Source organism: Scyliorhinus canicula, chromosome 12 (genome assembly GCF_902713615.1).
Source record: "Scyliorhinus canicula chromosome 12, sScyCan1.1, whole genome shotgun sequence".
NCBI classification, from domain to species: Eukaryota; Metazoa; Chordata; class Chondrichthyes; order Carcharhiniformes; family Scyliorhinidae; genus Scyliorhinus; species Scyliorhinus canicula.
This window is the reverse complement of record NC_052157.1, coordinates 20,685,724-20,710,757: the sequence shown is the minus strand read 5'-3', so window position 1 is coordinate 20,710,757 and position 25,034 is coordinate 20,685,724. Positions and strand designations below refer to the sequence as shown.

The 25,034-nt window shown below is 41.8% G+C and overlaps 1 protein-coding gene across 2 annotated transcripts in view; it reads left to right on the top strand.

Moving 5' to 3' along the window:
• igdcc4 (immunoglobulin superfamily, DCC subclass, member 4) overlaps nucleotides 1-25,034 on the top strand; it is a 229,898-nt gene that overhangs the window by 113,084 nt on the left and 91,780 nt on the right. For both annotated transcript variants that reach the window (XM_038813330.1, XM_038813329.1), the window contains exons 6-9: nucleotides 826-981; nucleotides 3,018-3,428; nucleotides 9,162-9,326; nucleotides 18,386-18,523. In XM_038813330.1, coding sequence (XP_038669258.1) covers nucleotides 826-981; nucleotides 3,018-3,428; nucleotides 9,162-9,326; nucleotides 18,386-18,523 — 870 coding nt within the window. The remainder of the gene's footprint in view (nucleotides 1-825; nucleotides 982-3,017; nucleotides 3,429-9,161; nucleotides 9,327-18,385; nucleotides 18,524-25,034) is intronic.

Genomic DNA, 25,034 nt, shown 5'->3' with positions numbered 1-25,034 from the left:
GACTCAGGTGCTCACAATAATAAATGGCACAAGAACAGATTGCACAGGCAACATGGACACAAATGCACCTTTGATGTCGAGGAAATAATCGCCCCTTTGCAATTGGCATGAGTTAAGCTATCTTCTGAGAGTAGACCGGAATAAGTAGAAGTAATTTCATTTGGATATCTTGAGATTGCAGGCAAGTACTTCTTGGGCTAGGTATCTTTTTAAATGTTTCCAATATGAAGCTTGTATCTTCAAAATTAAATAATGTGCTGCATTGGAGAATCATGGTAATAGTTTTCAGTAATGCTTTTTATTGTCTGTATAACAGTTACTGCAGTCCAAAAGTAATCAACTTTATAAAGTATAATGTAATTTTCTGATATAATATATAAAGATCACCATAAATGAATTTTCGGGCTTTAGCTTTTTCTTTTTTAAGTGGGTATTGTGAAAAACTTTCCTTCAGAGTCACAGAATAGTTACCGAACAGAAAGAGGCCCCTTGACTCATTGTGTCTGCACCAGCTCTCATTTTGAGCAATTTATGCCATGATCTTGCATCATTCATGTTGTCCTTTCGATTGCCAACCATGAACAAGGGTTTCTCTGGGTCAGCCAGTACTTTTTGTTGGGTTTTTCAATTGAAAATGGCAGAACTGTAAATAAAAGCTGGGTTTAATGCCTCAGTCAGCCTGGCAAGAGTCTCAGACATTTAAAGTTGGGGACCGTTAGTAGATTTACTTGTATTGTTTGTTGGTGGAGATTATTCTAACCAAAACTATTGAATCAGCTGTTCCTTTTTATGTAATTGACCTATTTTTCACTTTTTTATGTGTAGATGGCAAACCCATTGCTACTGATGCCATTGTAGTTGGAAGGGCAAACCTTATGATTGCTCATACACAACTTTATCACTCTGGTGTATATGTCTGCCGTGCCAATAAACCCCGGACCCGACAGTTTGTCACTGCTGCTGCCGAGTTGCGAGTGCTAGGTGTGTTTCTATTTACATTTGCCAGCTAGAGTATTTTGTATCATGTACAATTTCAGTTGTATGAACTGCAGAAGCAATGTTAGCCCATAGTGAAATCCATGTCAGCTGATGAACATCAAATTTCATAAAATCCCTACAGTACAGAAGGAGGCCATTTGGCTCATCGGGTTCTGCACCAATCCTCCGAGACAGCACTCTGTCTACACCCACTCCCCATCCTATCACCCGTAACCCCATCTAACCTGCATATTTTTGGACACTAAGGGCAATTTTAGTATGGCCAATCCACCTAATGTGCACATCTATGGACTGTGGGAGGAAACCGGAGCACCCGGAGGAAACCCATGTTGATACTGGGAGAAAGTGCAAAGTCCACACAGTCACCCAAGGCTGGAATCAAACCTGTGTCCCTGGTGCTGTGAGGCAGCTGTGCTAACCACTGTGCCACCCCTAAATATACATATTTTATATATTTTAATTCAATTTATATATTTAAATTCAATTTGTGTTTAAGAATTAAACTGTTTGCAATGATGTTACTGAAAAATTCAGTTGCATTTTTAAAACAAGGTATATACCACTTAACTTTCTCCTTTTCTGCAATGATTTTTAAAAATATATAAATTTAGAGTGTCCAATTTTCCCCCCCCCAATTAATGGGGCAATTTAGTGAAGCTAATTTACCTACTCTGCACATCTTTGGGTTTGTGGGCTGAGACCCATGTAGACATGGAGAGAATGTGTGAACTCCATGCAGACAGTGACTCGGGGCTGGGATCAAACCCGGGTCCTTGGTGCCATGAGGCAGCAGTGCTAACCACTGTGCCGCCGTGCCGCCCACTTTTTCAATGATTAAGCATAACAATGAAGATTTGAATTAGCTCCTCATAATTGTTTGGGCTTTAGAACCTTTATAAAAGTTTCTTTTGTTGGATTCTTTCGTTGATTTAGAATGATACATTGTCTGAAATTTGGAATAAATGGGTCTTTTTCTGATTGGCAGGCAGTGACTAGTGGGGTGCCACAGCAATCCGTGCTAGGACCCCAACCTGTTCGCATTATCTATTAATGATTTGGGCAAGGGAACAAAATGTATTATCTCCAAATTTGAAGGTGATATAAAGTTGGCTGGGAGGATGAGCTGTGAGGAGGATGCCGACATGCTTCAGCGGGATTTGGACAGGCTGAGTGAGTGGTCATATGCATGGCAGATGCAGTATAATGTGGATAAATGTGAGGTTATCAACTTCGGTAGCAAAAATAGTGAGGCAGATTATTATTTGAATGGGTGTAAATTGAGAAAGGTGGGTACTCAGCATAACCTTGGTGTCCTCATGCATCTGTCGCTGAAAGTAAACGCACAGGTACAGCAGGTAGTAAAGAAGCAAATGGTATGTTGGCCTTCATAGCGAGAGGATTTGAGTGTAGGAATAGCGACATTTTACTCAATTATGTAGGGCATTGGTGAGACCACATCTGGAGTACTGTGTGCAGTTTTGGTGTTCTTATCCGAGGAACGATGCTCTTGCTATGGAGAGTGCAGCAAAGGTTTACCAGGCTGATTCCCGAGATGGCGGGACTGTCATATGAGGAGAGACTAAGTCAGTTAGGATTATATTCATTGGAGTTTAGAAGAGTGAGAGGGGATCTCACAGAAACTTACAAAGTTCTAACAGGATAAGACAGAGTAGATTCAGAAAAAATGTTCCCGATGATGGGGGAAGTCCAGAGCTAGGGGTCATAGTTTGAGGATAAGGGGTAAACATTTTAGGACTGAGGTGAGGAGAAATTTCTTTACCCAAAGGGTGGTGAATCTGTGGAATTCACTATCACAGAAAATAGTTGAGGCCAAAATGTTGTGTAATTTCAAGAAGGAATTAGATATAGCTCTTGAGGTTAAAGGGATATGGGGGGGGGGGCTCATAAAAAATGGCAGAGCAGGCTCGAATGGCCTCCTCCTGCTTGTATTTTCTATGTTTCTATTTGAAGTTCAAATATTTGAAAGAAGTTTCTGAAATTAATTGTTTCTTTTCCAGCCCCACCAATGATTACACAATTCCCTGAGACAATCTCTAGGATTCGAGCAAGCACTGCCAGATTTGCCTGTAAAGCTGACGGTGAACCTCCCCCTAGAATTCGGTGGCTGAAAAATGGAGAGGACATCATGTCCAATGGCCGGGTGAAGATCCAGAACAGTGGGAGTTTAGTGATTAATCAGATTGGACTGGAAGATGCTGCTTACTACCAGTGTATTGCAGAGAATAGACTTGGAATGGCGTGCACTACAGCCAAACTTGCTGTGACAGTTCGAGAAGGTTTGCCCAGCGCTCCCAAACGCGTATCTGCTACACCTCTAACAAGTACTGCAGTATTGGTATCCTGGGAACGCCCAGAACACAACAGCGAGCAAATTATTGGATTCTCCCTCCACTATCAAAAGGCAGTGGGTAAGAATTCAAAATTTGTTGTGTGTTTTACCCATGCATAAAATAATGCATATTATAAAATTAACTTTTCTCAAGCCAGCAATGATTTTAAAGGTTACTGGTAAAAACTAGGTAGATGGCATGGTTTCATCTCGCTGATCAAACACCAGGTGTTGTTAATGTCTCCATGTATCCAGTTAGCTCTGTAGTTGAATTGTTTCAATTGCCAGTTTGTGGTTCTGTTTATGCTGATGAGAAATTATTGGGTCCCAAAAGGAAATACACCAAAAATTTTAAAATTTAGGGTGGATAATTCAAAATATTATGTCCAAATAAACACTCAGCTTTGTATAACTATATTGGCACAGAGGTTAGCACTGTTGCATCACAGATCTAGGGACCCAAGTTCGATTCTGACCTTGGGTGACTGTCTGTGTGGAGTTTGCACCTTCTCCCCGTGTCTGCTTGGGTTTCCTCTGGTTTCCTCCCACAGTCCAGGTTAGGTGGATTGGCCATCCTAATTTGCCCCTTAGTGTCCAAAGTTTAGGTAGGGTAATGGGAATAGGGCAGGGGAGTGGGCCTAGGTACGGTGCTCTTTCAGAAGGTCGGTGCAGATTCGATGGGCCAAATGGTCTCCTGCACTGTAGGGATTCTATAATTTACTACACTCCCGCAATTTATCTGTCAAACAATGGAAGTGATAGAAGAGAAATGTAATTACTGCAATATGCATATTTGGATTTTGTTTATTGTCACGTGTACCAAGGTACAGTGAAAAGTATTTTTCTGAGAGCAGCTCAACAGATCATTAAGTACATGAAAAGAAAAGGAAATTAAAGAAAATACATAATAGGGCAACACAAGGTACACAATGTAACTACATAACATCGGCATCGGTTAAAGCATACAGGGGTGTAGTGTTATTTAGGTCAGTCCATAAGAGGGTCATTTAGGAGTCTGGTAACAGCGGGGAAGAAGCTGTTTTTGAGTCTGTTCGTGAGTGTTCTCAGACTTTTGTATCTCCTGCTCGATGGAAGAAGTTGGAAGAGTGAGTAAGCCGGGTGGGGGGGTCTTTGATTATGCTACCCGCTTTCTCCAGGCAGATATGAACATATGAAGTTTAAACTCAGCTCCACATTCCTGCCTACCCCTGCTAACCCTTCACCCCCTTGCTTACCAAGAATCTATCTACCTCTGCCGAAAGAATAGTTAAAACGCCAATATGCCTCCATTGCCTTTTGAGGAAGAGCAGTCCAAAGACTCCTGATCCCTGAGAGAAACCCCAGTGGATACAAGCCTAGCCTGTCCAGCCTTTCCTCACAAGACAACCTGCCCATTCTAGTATAAGTCTAGTAAACCTTCTTTGAACTTCTCCCAATACACTTACATCCTTCCTTGAATAAGGAGACAAGTACTTTACACAGTGGGCGGCACAGTAGCACAGTGGTTAGCACTGTTGCTTCACAGTGCCAGGGACCCTGGTTCGATTCCCGGCTTGGGGGAGTCTGCACGTTCCACCCATCTCTGCGTGGGTTTCCTCTGGGTGCTCCAGTTTCCTCCCACAAGTCCCGAAAGACGGGCTTGTTATATGAATTGTTCATTCTGAATTCTCCCTCTGTGTACCCAAACAGGCGCTGTAGTGTGGCGACTAGGGGATTTTCAAAGTAACTTCATTGCAGTGTTAATGTCAGCCTACTTGTGACATTAATAATAATAACCTTTTTATTTTATTGAAGTCACTGTGAAAAGCCCCTAGTCGCCACATTAAGATTATTATTATGACTCCCGATGTGGGGTGCGATTTAAATAAATGGGAACAAAAGTCCCATAGCGAGCACTTTTAGCGACGTGTTTCCCAGTTCTCGCAGCGCCAAGAACCACAATGCGATCAAATGGCACTCACATAGCCGAGGCTGCACAAAGCCCCATTTTCTGCAGAGGAGCTCCATTCGCCAGAAGATGGCGTCCCGATCTCTAGAGCACCTGATGCGACCCCTGACATTCTCCCCAAGTCCCAACTCACTATTGGCGGGGTCCACGGTCACACAAGCAGGGCACTCCCAGTCTGATCGTCAGCTTGTGAAAAATGCCAACTTGGCACCCTGGTAGTGCCCCAGCCAGCTGGCAGTGCCACATGGGCACCTTGGCAGTGCCAGATTGGCACCAAGGTGCCACTGCCAGGGTGCCCAGGTGGCACCAAGTACAAAGGTGCCATTCTGCCCAAAGGGCATGCACCAAGAAGCTTCCAATCCCCTGGGAGACCCTCACGAGTGCTGATCTGTCTGGTCCCTGTTTGTGGAGACCAGTACTGAATGGCGCTCAATAGAGGTGAAGGGGATAGATCCCAATGCCTCGGGTACCTCGCGAAACTGCATTTTATAGTGAGACTAGCTGTCTCACTCTAATATGCATATTTGATCACGCCCACAATGGGTGAGATTTAAATCGCAACATCTCACGAGATCACTTTTGATCTTGAGGTGTTACGAGTCAGGTAGATCGTGGGACTGAGGTCTCCTGGCTTCTAAAGGCTATGCCTGCTGCTTTTCGTACGCAGCGTGGCTGTTCGATCGCTCCCATGGTTTCACCAATACCATTTTCCGGCATTTTCCTCAGCCCATTTAACTAGCCTACCTACATCATTTTTTAGCCTCCTTATGTCCTCTTCACATCTTACTTTCCTACATATCTTTCTGTCGCCAGTAAATTTGGCAAGCATACCTTTCATCCAAATCATTTATATAAATTGTGAACAGTTGAGGCCAGAGCACTGATCCCTGTGGCACACCAGTCACTACACCTTTTATGCCTACTCTCTGTTTCCTGTTAGCTAGCCAATCTTTTCTCCATGTTTCCCCCTACATCATATGTTATGGGCTATTCGCGTGTCCAGTTAACAATAAGCAATACATTTCAATATTAATGTAGCAAGTGTGTTTGCTTTAGCTGTCATGGAATGTAGAGCACATAGTACCATAGGAATTATAAAGTGGATGATTGTGGTATCAGCTGTATTTGTGCAGGTCTGAAGCCAAAACCCTGATACTATGTGGTAACCTAATACTATAAAAAGTGACCGGTTGAAATCTGTAAATGTAAATGGTGCCAATACAATGAAAACAGGAAAACAGATAGCAAAGGTTTCTATAAATATATAAAATAAAAAACAGTAGCTAAGGTAAACATTGGTCCTTTAGAGGATGAAAAGGGGGATTTAATAATGGGAAATGAGGAAATGGCTAAGGCATTGAACATGTATTCACAGTGGACGACACTAATAACATGTCAATAATTGTTGGCAAGGAAACTGAGGACCTAGAAACGATCATTATCACTAAGGAGGTAGTTTTGGGCAAGCTAATGGGGCTAAAGGTAGACAATTCTCCTGGCCTTAATGGGAGAAATAGCAAATGAGCTTGTGGTAATTTACCAAAATTCGCTGGACTCTGGGGCAGTTCTGGCAGATTGGAAAACAGCAAATATGACAGCACTGTTTAAAAGAAGGGGTAAACAAAAGGTGGGTAACTTTAGGCTGGTCAGCTTAACTTCTGTAGTGGGGGAAAATGCTTGAATCTATCATTGAGGAAGGAGACATCTGGATAGAAATTGTCTCACTGGGCAGACGCAGCATGGGTTCATGAAAGGCAGGCCATATTTGACTAATTTTGTGGAATTCTTTGAGGACGTTATGAGCGCGGTGGACAATGAGGAACCAGTGGATGTGGTGCATCTGGATTTCCAGAAGGCATTCAACAAGGTGCCACACAAAAGGCTGCTGCATAAGATAAAGGTGCATGGCACTTCGGGTAATGTATTAGCATGGATAGAGGATTGGTTAACTGACAGAAAGCAAAGAGTGGGACTAAATGGGTGTTTTTCTAGTTGGAGATCAATGTCTAGTGGTGTGCCTCGGGGATCAGTGTGGGTCCGCAATTGTTTACAATTTACATAGATGATCCGGATTTGGGACCGAGTGTAATGTGTCAAAATTTGCAGATAACACTAAGATGAGTGGTAGAACCAAGTGTGCAGAGGACACAAAGTCTGCAGAGGGAAAAAGATAGTTTAAGTGAGTGGGCAAGGGTCTGGCTGATGGAGTCAACGTTAATAAATGTGAGGTCATCCATTTTGGTAGGAATAACAGAAAAATGGGCTATTATTTAAATGGTAAAAGATTGCAGCATGCTGCTGTGCAGAGGGACCTGGGTGTCCTTTGTCGGAATCGCAAAACGTTTTTTCAGGTGCAGAAAGTAATTAAGAAGGCAAATGGAAATTTGTCCTTCATTGCTAGAGGGATGAAGTTTAAAAGCAGGGAGGTTATCTTGCAGCTGTATAGGGTGCAGCTGAGACCATACCTGGAGCACTGTATAGTTTTGGTCTCCTTACTTGAGAAAGAATGTACTGACACTGGAGGATGTGCACAGGAGATTCACTAGGTTGATTCCGGAGTTGAGAGGGTTAGCTTATGAGGAGAGACTGAGTAGGCTGGGACTATACTCATTGGAATACAGAAGAATGAGGGAGGATCTTAAAGAAACATATAACATTATGAAGGGAATAGAAAGGATAGAAGCAGGGAGATTGTTTCCACTGGCAGGTGAAACTAGAACTAGGGGGCATAGCCTCAAAATAAGGGGGAGCAGATTTAGGACTGAGTTGAGAAGGAACTTCTTCACCCAAAGGGTCGTTAATCTTTGTAATTCCCGGCCCAGTGAAGCAGTTGCGGCTACCTAATTAAATGTTTTTAAGGCAAAGGTAGATAGATTTTTGAACATTAAGGAATGTTTAAAATGCGCTACTGTGCTCCAATGGGTAGCACGGTAGCACTGTGGCTTCAGGATACCAGAGTCCCAGGTTCGATTCCCCGCTGGGTCACTGTGCGGCGTCTGCACGTTCTCCCCGTGTCTGCGTGGACTTCCTCCGGGTGCTCCGGTTTCCTCCCACAGTCCAAAGACGTGCAGGTTGGGTGGATTGGCCGTGATAAATTGCCCTTAGTGACCAAAAAGGATTGGGAGGGGTTATTGGGTTACGGGGATAGGGTGGAAGTGAGGGCTTAAGTGGGTCGGTGCAGACTCGATGGGCCGAATGGCCTCCTTCTGCACTGTATGTTCTATGTTCATGTTCTATGAATAAAAGGTTATGGTGGGTAAGTGGAACTGAGTCCACAAAAAATCAGCCATGATCTTCTTGAATGGAGGAGCAGACTCGAGGAGCCAGATGGCCTACTCCTGAAATGAAAAATGAAATGAAAATCGCTTACTGTCACAAGTAGGCTTCAAATTAAGTTACTGTGAAAAGCCCCGAGTCACCACATTCCGGCGCCTGTTCGGGGAGGCTGGTACGGAAATTGAACCGTGCTGCTGGCCTGCCTTGGTCTGCTTTAAAACCCAGCTCTTTTGCCGTGTGCTAAACCAGCCCCTAGCTCCTGCTCCTAGTTCTTATGTTCTTATGGAAAGGAAACATGTAATGCCAAATGGAGTCAATCATCGACAGGGCAGATATGCTGAAATATTAAATCAATTAAGTGATATGCAGTGAAAATTCCACAGTATCACTTCCTTTCCCACTGCTAATTCAGTGTAAGTAATATTCTCTGTAAGGTTCATATATTTCACAGGTTCATGCTAAATTAAATCATTAACTGACTTTCGAACAGGTAAAATGCATGTCAATAGTACAGCTTGTTGTGTATTTTTTGATCTTCATCATTGATCAGCTCAGTCCTTGTTCCATGGTCTTTTTTTTTTTTTGCAGGTACAAACAATGTTGAATACCAGTTTGCAGTGAATAATGACACTACAGAACTTCAAGTAAAAGACTTGCAACCAAACACCAACTATACCTTTTACGTTGTTGCTTACTCCCAACTTGGTGCCAGTAGGACTTCACATTCTATGATTGTGCAGACTATGGAAGATGGTAAGGACTGTGGGTAATGTATTTGTTTTGGTCCTTTGGATGTTATAGGTATTGATGATTTTTAATGGAATGATCCTGTCAGGGTGTTGAAAAATTCCATCAGCTCCGTATAGGTTGTTTGTATCTGATTCATTTGCACTGTATCTGATTCATAATGGCTTTCTTTGATCATATACGCTTCCAGCTTAAAGTATTACTTACTGAGATTAATAAAAAAACACCATGATTAAGTAAGTACAGAATTATACAAATTACAGGACAGGTGGTAGCCAATTGACCCATTTCACAAGTGCCTTTAATCACCGTTAATTAACTACGTACCATATTCTGAGAGAGAACCAAAGTAAACAATGCATCATATTCCCTACTTAGCAGGCTAATTGAAGGAACCTAAATAAATATGACATTTAAAAAAATACCATAAAAATGATTGTGGCTTTATGGAGACCCTGAGTGATAAATTGTACCACATTAATGTAAAATGCTTTTGGAGCATAGATTTAATGTAAAAAGATAGGACAAACTTCAGTTTGAAGGTAGATGGGACCCCAGTTTACTGTCTGGAGATAATTGGTAACACCAACAGTGCAGCCTTAATCGCCCTTAATCCTGTGTCTACGTGTTAAACTAAATTAACGTCCAGACTTTGTGGTAAAAATAAGAATGGGACTATCATCACTACTGTAATGACCTCCAATTAGCATTATTGGTTGGCCAATTGGAGTATGAGCTCCCTCAATGATAGCTCATTGAGGGGGCCCATATAAGCACCTGTGTAGGCTTTGTGAGCAGTCTTAAGTTGACTGGAATGCTAGCAGCACTGTTTGGAGCTGCTCTTGTATCTAGTTATTGGCAATAAATATTGGTGTGGTGACGGGATTACTGCCTCCTGTGGATTATTACAACTACCATTGTCAAAAAATAAATTGAGCAACTACTTGCATGACTGCACTTATACAGTTACAAACACTAATCAGAAAGTCACTATCTGAGATGGTTTTCTTTCACTATACTGGTATCTTGCTGAGAGATTTTGCATTGCAGTACATGGGAGGGCATAAAGTTACTGCATTTGCATGATAGATAACCACAAAACTCTGGAATGGAACTTGACCCCTGACTTCTTTGGAGCCCGAAGTGTTACAAAAGGTCCAAGGCTGACAACTATTATGGTATAGTGAAGCTTTAAGATACTGGATACCTTTATATCAGTGATTATTAAAAGATTTCTCTTTGTATTTGAGTAATACAGTAAGTGGAAAGAATAAAATAAGCGATTGTCATTGTTATTTTCTACTGAGCCAATTTTCGAATTTCAAGGGCTTCAGAGTAAGACTGAGATCAGGATTGCTATTCATTTGACTGAAAAAATGAACACATGTTGGAATTATATAAGGGGTATGAGAAACCAGTACAAAATAGTTTAATTTAATTGTTTGTGGAGAACTTACTTGTAAACCATGACAGATTAAGACGTGGAATAAGGCGAGGGGAGGGTACAATTGGTTTTCTTGTGGCTATGTTTTAACCATTGAAAAACCCACCCAACTGATAAGCAATCTTCACCTGCAAACAGGTGTACTAAGCATTGAGGTTGAAGGAGCAGGCATTATGCCAGTGGATCTTGAAACCTACACAGTACATGCAAAATGAGGACATTAGCGTGAATTCAAATGTGATCAAGGACACAAAGTCGTGGGCTATAATTTTTCTTGTTTTGGCTGGGTGACAGTTCCTCTAAATTCAAACTAAATTTCAATGCCATCTTCACTTTCCTTTGAACAAGCACAAATAAAGATTTGTTCATGTTGCATTCACTCCCTCCAACAGCAATGCAGAGTGGCAACAGTATGTACCATTGACAAGATGCACTGCTGGAACCCACCAAGTTTTCTCCGGCAGCATTTTACAAATTCGCTTTAACTAAAATCTAGAAGGACAGGGGCAGCAGATGCATGGGAACACCACAACCTGGAGGTTCCCCTTCCAGGTCACTCACCATCCTGACATTTTATTTGTCGCTGTTTATTCACTGTCGCTGGGTCAAAATCCTGGAACATTCTCCCTAATAAAACTGTAGGTGGACCTGTGGACTGCACCGGTTAAGAAGGCAGTCGACCACCGCCTTTTCAAGGACAATTGGGAGTGGGCAATAATTGCTGGCCGAGTCAGTAATGCCTACATCCCATGAATGAATTTTTTAAAAAGTGCATGGAGGCTTTATTTTTGAACCCGACAACAGTCATTTAAATTCAAAGACTCTCAATAATAGCTTTCAGTGTTTAAGAACTTGTAGATGATTGAACCTTGTAGCAAAAGAAAAGTTAATCTCACATGATTCTGACTTCTTATGGTTTCAAGAGTTGAATAGGAGCTGCATTGCAAATATCTTAAATTATTAGTTATTTACTCTTGTCCCTTATAAAGTGTTTTTACTAAGTTAAAGCAGCATTGAGATGTAAAGTGAATATGATAATTCCAGTAGTTAATAATGAATGCATAAGTTGTTCTGTTCATTACTTCAGCCAAATAACTGAAAGTTTACCTAGATCTCAAGAATAGTGTAGATGCTTTGAAGAAATAAAGGTAGAGAGTTGGGACTTGCCTACAATACTGACCTAAGAAAAGATGACTGAAAAACTTGAGTGAAGCCTGTAGCAAAGACTCAAAACTTTAACAAGGTATGTTGTGTCTGAGTGAAAATACATCTGGGATAGGACTGGAATAAATGTTTGAAATTGTGGCTGAAGTGTGAGTGCAAGTCTGGAGTGGTGGGTTATGTGGAACTTTGCTGTGTGGGGTGAGCATGAACCAAAAAACTGTATGTATCCTGGTGAACGGAGCATGGAGAGCAAATCTTGTGTTTAGATGGTGAAATCCGATTCCTTTAAACATGAATTATGAATTAGATGAGTAGTTACTACAAGACTGGAAGTTTGTCCTTGAAGCAAGGTGGAGAGGTGAATATAATATCAGATGGTTAGATAGCGCATACGAATGCAGTTGAATACAAAGAACATAAGAACTAGGAGCAGGAGTAGGCCATCTGGTTCCTCAAGCCTGCTCCGCCATTCAATGAGATCATGGCTGATCTTTTGTGGACTCAGCTCCGCTTTCCGGCCCGAACACCATAACCCCTAATCCCTTTATTCTTCAAAAAACTATCCATCTCTATCTTTAAAAAATGTAATGAAGGAGCACTAACTGCTTCACTGGGCAAGGAATTCCATAGATTCACAACCCTTTGGGTGAAGAAGTTCCTCCTAAACTCAGTCCTAAATCTACTTCCCCTTATTTTGAGGCTATGCCCCCTAGTTCTGCTTTCACCCGCCAGTGGAAACAACCTGCCCACGTGTATCCTATCTATTTCCTTCATGATTATCTCTGTTTCTATAAGATCCCCCCACATCCTTCTAAATTCCAACGAGTACAGTCCCAGTCTACTCAACCTCTCCTCGTAATCCAACCCCTTCAACTCTGGGATTAACCTAGTGAATCTCCTCTGCACACCCTCAAGCGCCAGTACGTCCTTTCTAAGGTAAGGAGACCAAAACTGAACACAATACTCCAGGTGTGGCTTCACTAACATCTTATACAATTGCAGGATAACCTCCCTAGTCTTAAACTCCATCCCTCTAGCAATGAAGGACAAAATTCCATTTGCCTTCTTAATCACCTGTTGCACCTGTAAACCAACTTTCTGTGACTCATGCACTAGCACACCCAGGTTCGCCTGCAAACCTGGACACATTGCACTTGGTCCCCAACTCCAAATCATCTATGTAAATTGTGAACAATTGTGTGCCCAACACTGATCCCTGAGGGACACCACTAGCTACTGATTGCCAACTAGAGAAACACCCATTAATCCCCACTCTTTGCTTTCTATTAATTAACTAATCCTCTATCCATGCTACTACTTTACCCTTAATGCCATGAATCTTTATCTTATGCAGCAACCTTTTGTGTGGCACCTTGTCAAAGGCTTTCTGGAAATCCAGATATACCACATCCATTGGCTCCCCATTATCTACCGCACTGGTAATGTCCTCAAAAAATTCCACTAAATTAGTTAGGCACGGCCTGCCCTTTATGAACCCATGCTGTGTCTGCCCAATGGGACAATTTACATCCAGATGCCTTGCTATTTCTTCCTTGATGACAGATTCCAGCATCTTCCCTACTACCGAAGTTAAGCTCACTGGCCTATAATTACCCGCTTTCTGCCTACCTCCTTTTTTAAACAGTGGTGTCACATTTGCCAATTTCCAATCTGCCGAGACCACTCCAGAGTCCAGTGAATCTTGGTAAACTATCACTTGTGCATTTGCAATTTCCCTAGCCATCTCTTTTAGCACTCTGGGATGTACCATTTCTACATGCATCAGTTATTTCTTTGTTTATTGCCTGCCTCACCATAATGTTAATATTTGGTGGCCTATAGACTGCTCCTATCAGTGACTTTTTCGCCCCCCCCCCCCCCAGCTTCGTGTTTCCTGGCAACGAGCCAAAAGCTGGCAGCAGGATTCTCTATTCCTGCCGCTTGTCAATGGGATTTCCCATTGAAGCCATCCCGCGCTGCCAGGAAACCCGCAGGCAGGGGTGCTCGGCGGTGGGAACAGAAAATCCCAACGGCCAGAGAATTCCGGCCATATTTTTTGTGCAGGTAAGGCTCCTTGTTGGTCGGGTGAAATAGTTTCTTAATTTCTTGCTTCGTTTGTCTCGTTTGATTTGGGCCTTTGGCATTTCTAAAAGGTTGCTTTTGGCACTGTTGCCATTGGTAGCTAAATCCTAAATCAGATCATGGCTCAATATTCATTTAGAGAACCCACAAGGGCAGATGCTTGGACACACCTGACACAAATGAAGAACACCAGGAGGGGTGATTGCAGCATCCAGAAGAATAAACTGGGCTGCTTGTGGATCTAAAGGCAAAGATGAGTGTGAATCTCTGTCATGAAATCAGCTTGAAATGGGAGGTGATTGACACTGAGGCCAGGGAGTTCGGATGGCAGAAATGGAGTGACTTCAATTGGATTGGCCTAAAGGGCCTGAAAAAGTAAACATTTTGGCTCAGATTTTGCGAGAGCATACAATTGTATCGAAACTTTAATTTTCAAACTTAAGTAACTTTTTAGATGCTATTCTACATTAAAGGTTATATAAGTTGCCTTTTTGAACCTGTTTCTCAGCTTTCTTTCCATTGTTTACCAATCTTCGTTCTTTCCACAGGGATGGGGAGTGCATTTTGTGTATTCTGGGTCATATATTAACCAAATAAGATACTAAACTGATTGACTTTAACTATCTGTATTACTGCTTCCATCGCTTCTGTTTTGTTTTTCTAGATTTAGTTTGTTCACAATTGTTTTTGATGGAAATGAAAGAAAATGCTTGAGCATGTCTACATTTTAGGCAGGACCGATTTTTCTAACAGGTACATGCCTTTTTGAATCAGTCTGGCTTCTTCAAAGGAAACCAAATTAATTTCTCAAGTTAAAATCTGACTCTGAACAGTTGGTCACAATTTATTTTATAAACATTTAGAGTACCCAATTCTTTTTATCCCCAATTAAAGGGCAATTTAGCATGGCTAATCGGCCTACCCTGCACGTTTTTGGGGTACCAAGGCCCGCGCAGACATAGAGAGAATGTACGAATTCCACACAGACCGTGACCTGGGGCCGGGATCAAACCTGGGTCCTCTGAGCCACGAGGCAGCAGTGCTAACCACTGCACCACCGTGCCACCCTGGTTGGACACAATTTAATAACCTCCAGATATCGTACATATCAGAAGTAAGAAACTTTGGATACCATCCCTTCAATGAACCAGTTTCAGATAGATTTCCAAACAACAAGGGTTGCTCATGGTCTAGTGACCACATTGCGTTCATGCACTTTGTGAAGGGGCAAAATTTTGTAGCAATTCTGCCCTAAAAACCCACGAACCTTGCCCAAAAAGCACTGATAGTGGAACCAGGTTTCTTTTTAATTTCTCATCCTCTATACACAAATGCAGGCTATTTTGAAACATTTTGCCAAACATGCAGAGAAAGTATTGTTGTGATGTTGCGTAGGCAGGTACGTAATCTAGTCTGTTCCTATATTGTGTAAAGCTTAGGACTTTTACAGCACTCTATATTGGCTCATATATCACCAGCTAAAAGCTCAATTCTAATTTTGAACTTCTGATCAAAGTTTGCTATCAAGGGCGGAATCTTAGCAGATTGGCAAATTCAGGTTCAGATTGAAAACTGTTGTGTAGCTCTCTGGTTGCGCAGACTAGTTTTCTCTCCAGATCTTGAGCCTCTTAAAGAAATGAGTGAGTGGGAGCTTACTCCGTCACTCTAATAGGGTGGGTCTCCACCGATATCGGAGCGCCATCTTAACAAGAACTCAATGGCTCCACCATGGAAGTATCGCCGGTATTATCATGTTCACACACCCCTCCCCCACCATGCATAAAGGTCGCCACCACCACAGCACACTCTCCCACTGTTCACTGAGGTTCCCACGAGGAGCAGCCCCGGCACTGCTTCTGGCACAGGTTGCCAATGCCAACCTGATCCAGGACATGTCCCAACTCCGGAGGCTATACTGAGCTTTGCACCCCCAGAGGGATCACATTGATTGTTTCTGGTTTTTCAAAAGCTATTTTAAACCTTGCTGACGTTCCATCATGTCGATGAGATATGACTATCTAGTGAGGAAGGATCATGTGGCCGGAAGCCCATTAATAATATTAAAATGTGCTAAGATCCATTTAAATGAGATTCCCACTCTTTGTGGGCATGAACCTCGTGAGGGGCAAGGAAAATCCTGAAACACAACGTCCCCAGAGAATCTCATGTTTCGTGGTTCTCTGGGCTTTCCACCTGCATTGCAGGTTCTCTCGAATACACCGATCATCCTAGATTAGACGGATATCAGAATATTAACCTCTTTTGTTATAAGTGACCTGATCACATTTTGCTTTCTTGTTCATGTTTCCTGTGAATCCAACTTAGAACTCTGAAAAATATTGTGCTTGGGGCTAACCTTTTCATGTCAAGCTTTCAAAAATGAAAAGCTACTCCTCTCAGTTTGTATGATGACACCGGTGACTGAAGCAAGTGAAACTGATAAAGACAAGATGCGACAAATATGGACCTCCATCTTGCAGCATATTAAATATTTTAATATTATCGGTTATTCTTATGAAATAATCAGTGGGTCAATGTTCTGTGAATTTAAAATGGAGCTCATGGTTGCTTCTGAAGAAATATATTTTATCCTTGCCGTGGAGCTTATATTTGGGCGGCATGGGTTTCTCATCACCCTACCAGGATTATTGTTGATACAAGCAGGCATTTGAACAAATTAAATTTGGAGATATTCATTAAAACCACATGTGTATATTTTTTCTCAACCATTTAGCATTTTTCCAGTGGATACAAAAGAAAGTAAAGTAAATGAAAGTTAAAACAGGTGCAGAATTTAGGGAAGTGTGGATAAGATGGCCACCCTAAGGTTTATGAAGGCTGAGACATCTCTGCATTGAGGTTGCAAGTAGTTAGTTGGTCATTTTGTTTCTAGGACTATATGATCTGTTCAGTCATGATATTCAAAGCAACACTATTATCGAAAGTTGCAACATGATGGCGAGTATAAATGAGTGTTATGGTGGGTACATCCCAGTGATTTTTGTGTGTGCTGTAATTAGCCAAATTTGCTATTGTTGCAAGGAGGTTGCATAGATATTTTTCGGTCAAGTTTGGATAGAAAACCTTTTGTGAAATGACCGGAATTTTTACATTCCAATTATAATTAGGTATAATTTAGGTTTTAATTGAATATTAACTAAAATAACCAAATAGAGAGGAATGAAATGCGGATTTCAGCTGATATGGTATTGACGTACATGATGTTGGCAACAGACATGAGCAATTTTAATGTGAAGATCCAAATCAAGTCCAGGGTGCAATAATCTAAACATGTGCTACTTCTGTACAGTGTATCTCCTCAGCCCGGGACTTAGTACAGAGGGGAGAAAAAAATACAATCTTAATATTAGAGGTACAGTATTTCAGCTCTAGCTATCTGAAAACTAGTGGTGTCCAAAAACAAACGTTTTTATAAGCTGCCAAGCATGAATTTTTAATTCTTATTGAATGAGTAAAATAACTTACCAGCTTGTTTGGCTAGGCGCTGATTTGGGTGGTCTGAGTGGTCGCACCCAACTCAATCAGCCCAGCCCGAAAAAATCAACCGGATCCAAAACCCAGCACAAAGGGCTTAAAGTGGGTCGGTGCAGACTCAATGGGCCAAATGGCCTCCTTCTGCACTGCACGTTCTATGTTCTACTTTCTGACTGTCACATTGACTGATATCAACTTTGTTTCTCACTATCTTTTTTTTTTCTTTCCTCTCGAGTGATTTTCTACCTTTGTTTATCAGTTATATTTTTCCTCCCCAATTTAAATGTTGCCTTCAGTTGTACTCCATGAAAAGAAAACTTTTTAGTTGCAGTCTGGAAAACCAAAATCTATTCAGTCACATTGTAGAAAAGAAAATCTCCAATTCATTTTATTACAATTTATGTTAAATCAGTGGGACAAACTCAGAATTAAAGATCACAAGATCTCCCCCATCCCAAAATTATTGAATCTGCGGTCAGCATTTTGAAGATAATATATCAATGGAGATAACTGTCCTGTTTTTAGCTTTGCCTTTTGCCATAACTAAGGTGGTTTTTTTCATCCTCTACCCCCTTTTATGTAGGTTTAAATATTCTGCAATGTCCGCCCACTGTGAGTGCTATGATCTTTGAAGGTGCGCAGGTTTACTTCTCCTGTGTCTGGAGAGATTCTATACTTCTACTTCACTGTGAATTGGCCGTGATTGAAGTACATTGAAGAAAATATATAGTGATTCTTTATGTAATAAATAGCTTTGACTTTAAATTAATTTAACAAGAGAATTCTTATTGTTAAACCCAGTGTAAAAACATTCTGGGGAATTCTTGCAATACATCCGCCACTCTAATGGTTCTTACGCATTCTTTTTATTTGTCAACAGTCCCAAGTACTGCTCCTCAGCTGTCCTTGTCAATTCCCACCCTCACTGATATTCGGGTGACATGGCTTCCTCTTTCTCCAGAGCTTAGCCATGGTAAAATAACAAAATACCGCATTGATTACTGCACTTTGAAAGAAGGTATGTAGAACCTGCTTGTTTGATATGTTTGAATTCTGCCACGTGCTTACTGTTTCAAAATAGAAAGTGTTTATTTTGTTCACTTTGTTTAGATTTCTATTTTCCTTGCATGTCTCAAAGTTACAAAGCACAATGACGGCAACTTAGAACATTTGATATATATTGAGCTTTAGAATAGTAACAGCAAATTGCTGTGGATGCTGGAATCTGAAACCAAACAGAAAATGGTGGAAAATCTCAACAGGTCTGGCAGCATCTTTAGAGAGAGAAAAGAACTAACATTTCGAGTCCGATTACTCTTTGTCAAAGCTAACAGACAGAGAAAGTTAGAAATATTTATATTGTGGAGTGAGAATGAAAGATGAGTCATAGCCACAGAAACCCAGGGAAACCGGGTGCTAATAGCCACAGAAAGCAACAGGAAAGAATGCCAATGGTAGTCTCCAGAGAGAACAAAAGGTGTGAAAGGCCAAACTGCAGAGAAACTAACAATAGAGGGTAAACTGTGACAGATGTAGATATGGGCAAGGGGAAGGGGGAAGCAAAGGGGAGAAAGAGTAACGAAAGGTGGATAAGATGGGGGGAATGAAAATATATAAAGAAAGACTGAGAAAGAAATGGTAAAAATCAGTTAAAATGAAATGGGATGAAAACAAATGGGTCAAGGTAGGGTGGAGCTAATCATTTGAAGCTGTTGAATTCGATGTTGCGACCGGAAGACTGTAGCGTGCCTAACCCGAAGATGAGTAGGGGGATTCTCTGATCCTGAGGCTAAGTGTTGATGCCGTCGTAAATGTCGTTGTGTTTCCCGTCGCCATCAACATAGCCTCAGGAGCAGCTATTCTGACCCCTACAGGGAGCCAGCATGGCACTGGAACGACCCACGCCGCTCCAGCTTCCGATGCTGGCGTGAGATGGGTGCCATGGGTCTGCGCATGCACAGTGGGACTGGCGCGATTGCCGCGCATGCGCGGTGGCTCCCTTCTCCGCGCCGGCCCTGACATAACATGGCTACAGAGGCCGGTGCGGAATAAAAGAGGCCCCCAGCCTGAATTGCAGCCCGCAGATCGGTAGGCCCCAATCGCGGGTCAGTCCACAGCAGAGCCCCCCCCCCGGAGATGTTGTTCCTCCAGTTTGCGTTGAGCTTCGCTGGAACATTGCAGCAGGCCAAGGACAGACGTGGGCATGAGAGCAGGATCTTGTGTCAAATTTTTAGAATAGTAATCTTTCATCATTGAAAATTTACAATCGGTTCTGTTTGATAATGGAATGGTATCTCTCTTAGTAACCGGATTATTTCTGGTCATCTCTCCAATGGCTTTATTTCCTTCAGAAAATAATAGTACGAAATTAACCAACTGTACCATTTGCAGTGCTACGGTTATAACAAAAGATCATTTTTATTCAGTCATGGGATGCGCCCTTCAAAAGGTGGTGGTGGTGTGTCAGAGGGTTGTCACATTGTTGTGGTTCTAGAGTCTGATATAAGACAGGCTGGATAAGGTTGGCAGATTTCCTCTCCGAAAGACCAATTACTAAACAAAATGTGTTTTACAACAATTTAGTAGTTCCACAGTCACAATTCTAAAACTAGATTTTAAAAATTAATTCAACTTAAATTCCCCAGCTGCCATGGCAGGATTTGAACTTGTGTCTCCTAGTTATTAATTCAGGCCTCTGGATTATGAGCCTGGTAGCATAACCACTATGTAACCCCAATAGTGATATTGTTTTTATCGCTTATTTAGCTTGCTTCTTAACTTTCCAATTAAACACCACTAAACTAATTATCTTGTTTTGACCGCTCTGTGCAGGTTGTTTTCTCATGTTTACTTCTCTAGACCACGCTGGGGATCAGAACATTTTTCTCATCGGCCAAAATACTGAGAATACAATAAGCAGCTGTCCGCGTCAGTGGACTTTGAACTGTTCACCAGGCTGCTCACTCTGTTCAGCTACAATCTTAACTTCAATCACTTTCATATTTGCACCATTGACTAAATTCCTGAATGTTATGTAATTTGGCTTGTTGGATTGGTTTCCGGTAAACATTTTGTATGAATTGGCATGACCAGTTTATGTTCTTGTAGAGGAAAGACCTGTATGATTGTGCCTCACGAATGGATATGCTACTGCATTGAAACTTAGTAGGAGAATCAGGCACTAACTTGAATGATGCTGTACGTTTTAGGTTGCTTCCCTCTCCAAATCACAAGTATGATATACAGACAGATTTATATCTGATCTCCCATCTCGCACATGATAACTTGGACCAGGATAAGTTTATACTACCTACTGCATGAACAGATCTCCCAGATACCATGTCCTGTGAACAAACTCTGTTATAACCCTAGTACTGCAAGTGGTACAGCTAGTAGTTAATTTCATGCTGATCTTTTATAAACAAAATGAAGCCATTGGGGAGATGACCAGAAATAATTGTTATTAAGAGAGATAACCACTCCACCCATCAAACAAAAGGTTGTAAATTTTCAACAATGGACTTTGGAAGACAAAATTGTGCTTAGAGAGGGCTACGGTGTGAAGAAAAAATAGGCCAGCAAAGGTATGCAGTGTCGCTTAGCAACTAGGGCCTTGTAAGGTAGAGAAGCTTTTTACGTTTTAGCTGAATTTGTGGGAAGTTGGACACAGGACAAGTGAACATCTCTCAACCCTGCCAGAAGAAAGACTGGACAGGACAGAAGCTGCAAAGAGGCAGCTTCCTAAAGTACAAATTACTATCTAGATAACTAGGGAATTGGGGTCGAAAGAATGTTTAAGACACCAGAAATCAAGAGAACAGAGACCAAGGTATTGTTCATAAGAATTCAAGGAAGAGTTAAACAAAGTTTTCTGAGTTAAAGAGATAATTGTAGTAACTAGATTTAAAGTGGGACAGCAGACTTCAAAGTTTGATGAAATGTTTGATATTATTTTAATAGTCTGGAAATTGAGAGTTAAAGCAATTGTGAGCAGTTTGCACAGCAGTTAAGACAAAGAAGTCATAAAAGTGTACAGTCCTAGACTGGATTTTCTGTTAAAGGTGAAATGAAAGCTTTGGTTATAAGTATCACTTGGAAAACCTACATTAAATTTCAGAATGCAAATCGCATTATTATGAGAGAAGATTTTAAAACATGTTTTTGGGAGTGGAATTTGGAACCTCTCTTGTGACAATCATCTGGGGGGATTCTGAGTAGATATCCTAACTTTGGTTCAGAGCTACGTGTGTGGGGGCGGGAAGTAAAGGCGTAATGCTTTATATTCCAATTTTTTCATGTTTAGTGTTTTTCCTTGTTAAATCTAATCTGCGGTCCTGTGGCGCTGTTCCACCACGTTTTATTTTTTATGTTTTTAAAAAATAAATTTAGAGTACCCAATTCATTTTTTCCAATTAAGGGGCAATCCATGGCCAATCCACCTACCTTGCACATCTTTTGGTTATGGGGACGAAACCCACGCAAACACGGGGAGAATGTGCAAACTCGACACAGACAGTGACCCAGAGCCGAAGTCGACCCTGAGGCTGCAGGGCTAACAACTGTACTACAGTATCGTGCTGCCCACCTCCACGTTTTATTAACTGACTTTGCACTAGCTACTGGTTCAGAGCTGGAAATGCAATGTAGCATGGACATGTTTTCCAGTGCATGCAACAACTTGTCAGTACAAATAAAACAAAAGTCCTGTGCCAGCCTGCTCCAGAAAAGCCCTATCTCAAGCTTAAAGTTTCAGTGCTTAGTCAGGACCTATTAGCAGTAGGTTAAGTTCATTATTGCGGCAGCACATTTTCTTGAACTTATCTATATTGACAACATGCAAGAATTCCACGCAAATGTTGGCTTTGGTAGACTTCAAATGCCAGTCTGGCACAAAGAAGAGTTAGTCTGCTGATAAAACTGACAAAACTGACACGGCACGGCAGATGGTAAGTGCCCGGCTACCCAAATCCCAAAGAAAAACTTGAATCAGCTGCCACCGCGATTTTGCTATTTGTGTATTATGAGGAGCTATTTGAAGTCAAGAGATGTAATCCACAGTCCAATTGTGAGGTCTTGAAATTTTGAAGAAAGCATTTATTTAACTTGGGAAGAAAATTAAATTAACACTTAAAACACGAGAACACAGTTAACAGTACTTTTCAAACATTCCTAAAAAGGTTTTATTTGGCTTAAATAAACTCAGCTAAACCCCTTTTTGATGATGACTAATCCTCATAGATTTGAATCGATAGCAAATTCCAGTAACATTACCACACAATATCTTGCTGTTCCTGGGGGAAATATTGCACAAACTCTCCTTGAAGGTGGCAGCAAATTCATGTTCACTGGTCTGGCTCCAACACACACTGGGATGGGGATAGGGGTGGAGGCGGCCTGCCATTGGCTGGTATCGGAATCTTCCGATCCTGTCACTGTCGATGGGTTTTTCTGTTGTTGCACCCTCTGCCGCTAAAGCACCCGTGGTGGGGGCTCGCAATCAGGATTGGCAGGAACAACGAGAAAAGTTCTGCTAGTGTCTTATTTGAGATCTTGCAGCCATTCACAACAGTCTTCAGTCTCACTTCAAGTATGTTTCCCCCTTTGATTTTCCACTCCATTGTTTCCATAATATTTTAAATGTTCCTCTTCCCAGAATTGATCAGGCTTTTTTGTAATTACATTATGGCCACTATATTTTTAAAGAAAACTTTTATTTTGCCTCATCCATTTACAGTCTCCCAACTGTATATGTTTTTTTTAATAGAATAGTTAGTTTCAATTCATTTATCTTAATTAGGGGTGACACAATGGTTAGAACTGCTGCCTCACAACTCCAGGGCCCGAGTTAAATTCCGGCCGTGGGTGACTGTGGAGTTTTCACTTTCTCCCGTGCCTGCGTGGGTTTCCTCCGGGTGCTCTGGGAGGTTCCTCCACAGTCCAAAAATGTGCATGTTCGGTGGATTGGTCATACTAAATTTTCCTTTAGTGGGGTTAGGGATAGGGTGGCAGTGTGGGCTTCAGTCGGGTGTTCTTTCCAAGGGCTGGTGCAGACCAGTTGGATTGAATGGCCTTCTTCTGCATTGTATGATTCTATAATGCTAAATTTCAATTCATGCTGCATCTGTGGCACTCCATCCTAGTTCTGTTCATTACTATTTAAAACCAGTTGCCTTCGCACCTGCTTTATTTATGTTTTGATCTTTACAGGCTGCTGTCTCAAATTCAATTAAATCAGTCACACCCACACAAGCTTGTTTCCTAATATATACGATAATATAGTGATACTGCAGAAAATAAATACTAAGACATTTTACTCACGACACAGAGCAAAAGTTCTGCCCACTATGCTCTTTGCATGGGAGACTTAGATTGTCTACCAGCAACATGCCAAGAATCGTGACCACTTTCTCTTGAACTACCCTGCCGTTGGAAGTTTCTGAAGATTGAATGGCAGGACAAAATACTAGATGCTGAGGTACTTACCCAAGCTGGCTTGCCAAGCATCCACACCATATTGAGACAGTTACACTTGAGTTGGGCTGGCCATGTAATCAGAATGTCTGTCACTTGGACCTGAATTTTTGGGCTGGGAGCCCTCCAGTTCCTGCAGCGACAGCACCGCAGTGGACAGAAGTGGAACTACACAAACGCCCCTGAGCCTAAGTGCCATAACTGGAGGACAAGATAAGTGAGGTGTCCCTGGAGATGCGTTGGGGGCACGATTTGGGGAGAGGTCGGGTGTGGTGGTTGGGGGGGAGAGGGAAGAGACCCAGAGATCACTGAACCTTAAGGGGAGGATGCCACCCAATCAAGGAGAGTTTTGATGGAAGCCTCCTCCTCCTCCAATCCGCTTGCGATCTAACTTTGATTCTTTCCGGCCTTCCTGCATGGAGGTTGAATGTTCATGCCAGCCTAAAAATTGAGTTTGAACGGAAAGCCTCCCTTAAATGACCATTAACTAGCCACTTAAGGAGCTTAAGTGGGGCACAGTTGAGCTTCCCATCTGAGGCATTGCCCACCCCAGTGTAAAATGGCTGTGTAGTTGGGGCAGGCAGGAATCTGGAGGGAATCCCGTTCCTGTAATGCCCCCCAACCCATCCACCAACGAAGGAGAGTAAATTGCTGGTCTTACCAAAGCAAATTTTCTATGGAGTGCTTGAATCTGAGTGTGTTGCTATGGAAGTGCTACAAGAACACTCTAAAAGCTTCACTTAAAAGCTTTGATATTGACTTTGAGTCCTGGGAGAAGCTCAGCCAGGGTTGCTGCGCTTCGTGTGACCAAATAAAATGGTGCAACCTCCTTCGAAAGGAAGTTAATATCAAAGACAGACAAATAGCAAGGAGAAGAATTCTCGATGCAGCAACTCCAAAGCTAAATTGTCTGAAGAATCCTGTCCTATTTCAGCAGAACCTTCTGAACATAGATCAAACTTAGCAGTCACCTGTTAAAACCCCCGTTGGTGGACATGGCCATCTTTGCCTCAAAGGACATATGAGAAAAAAACAATCTTGTATGGAATAGATAATCT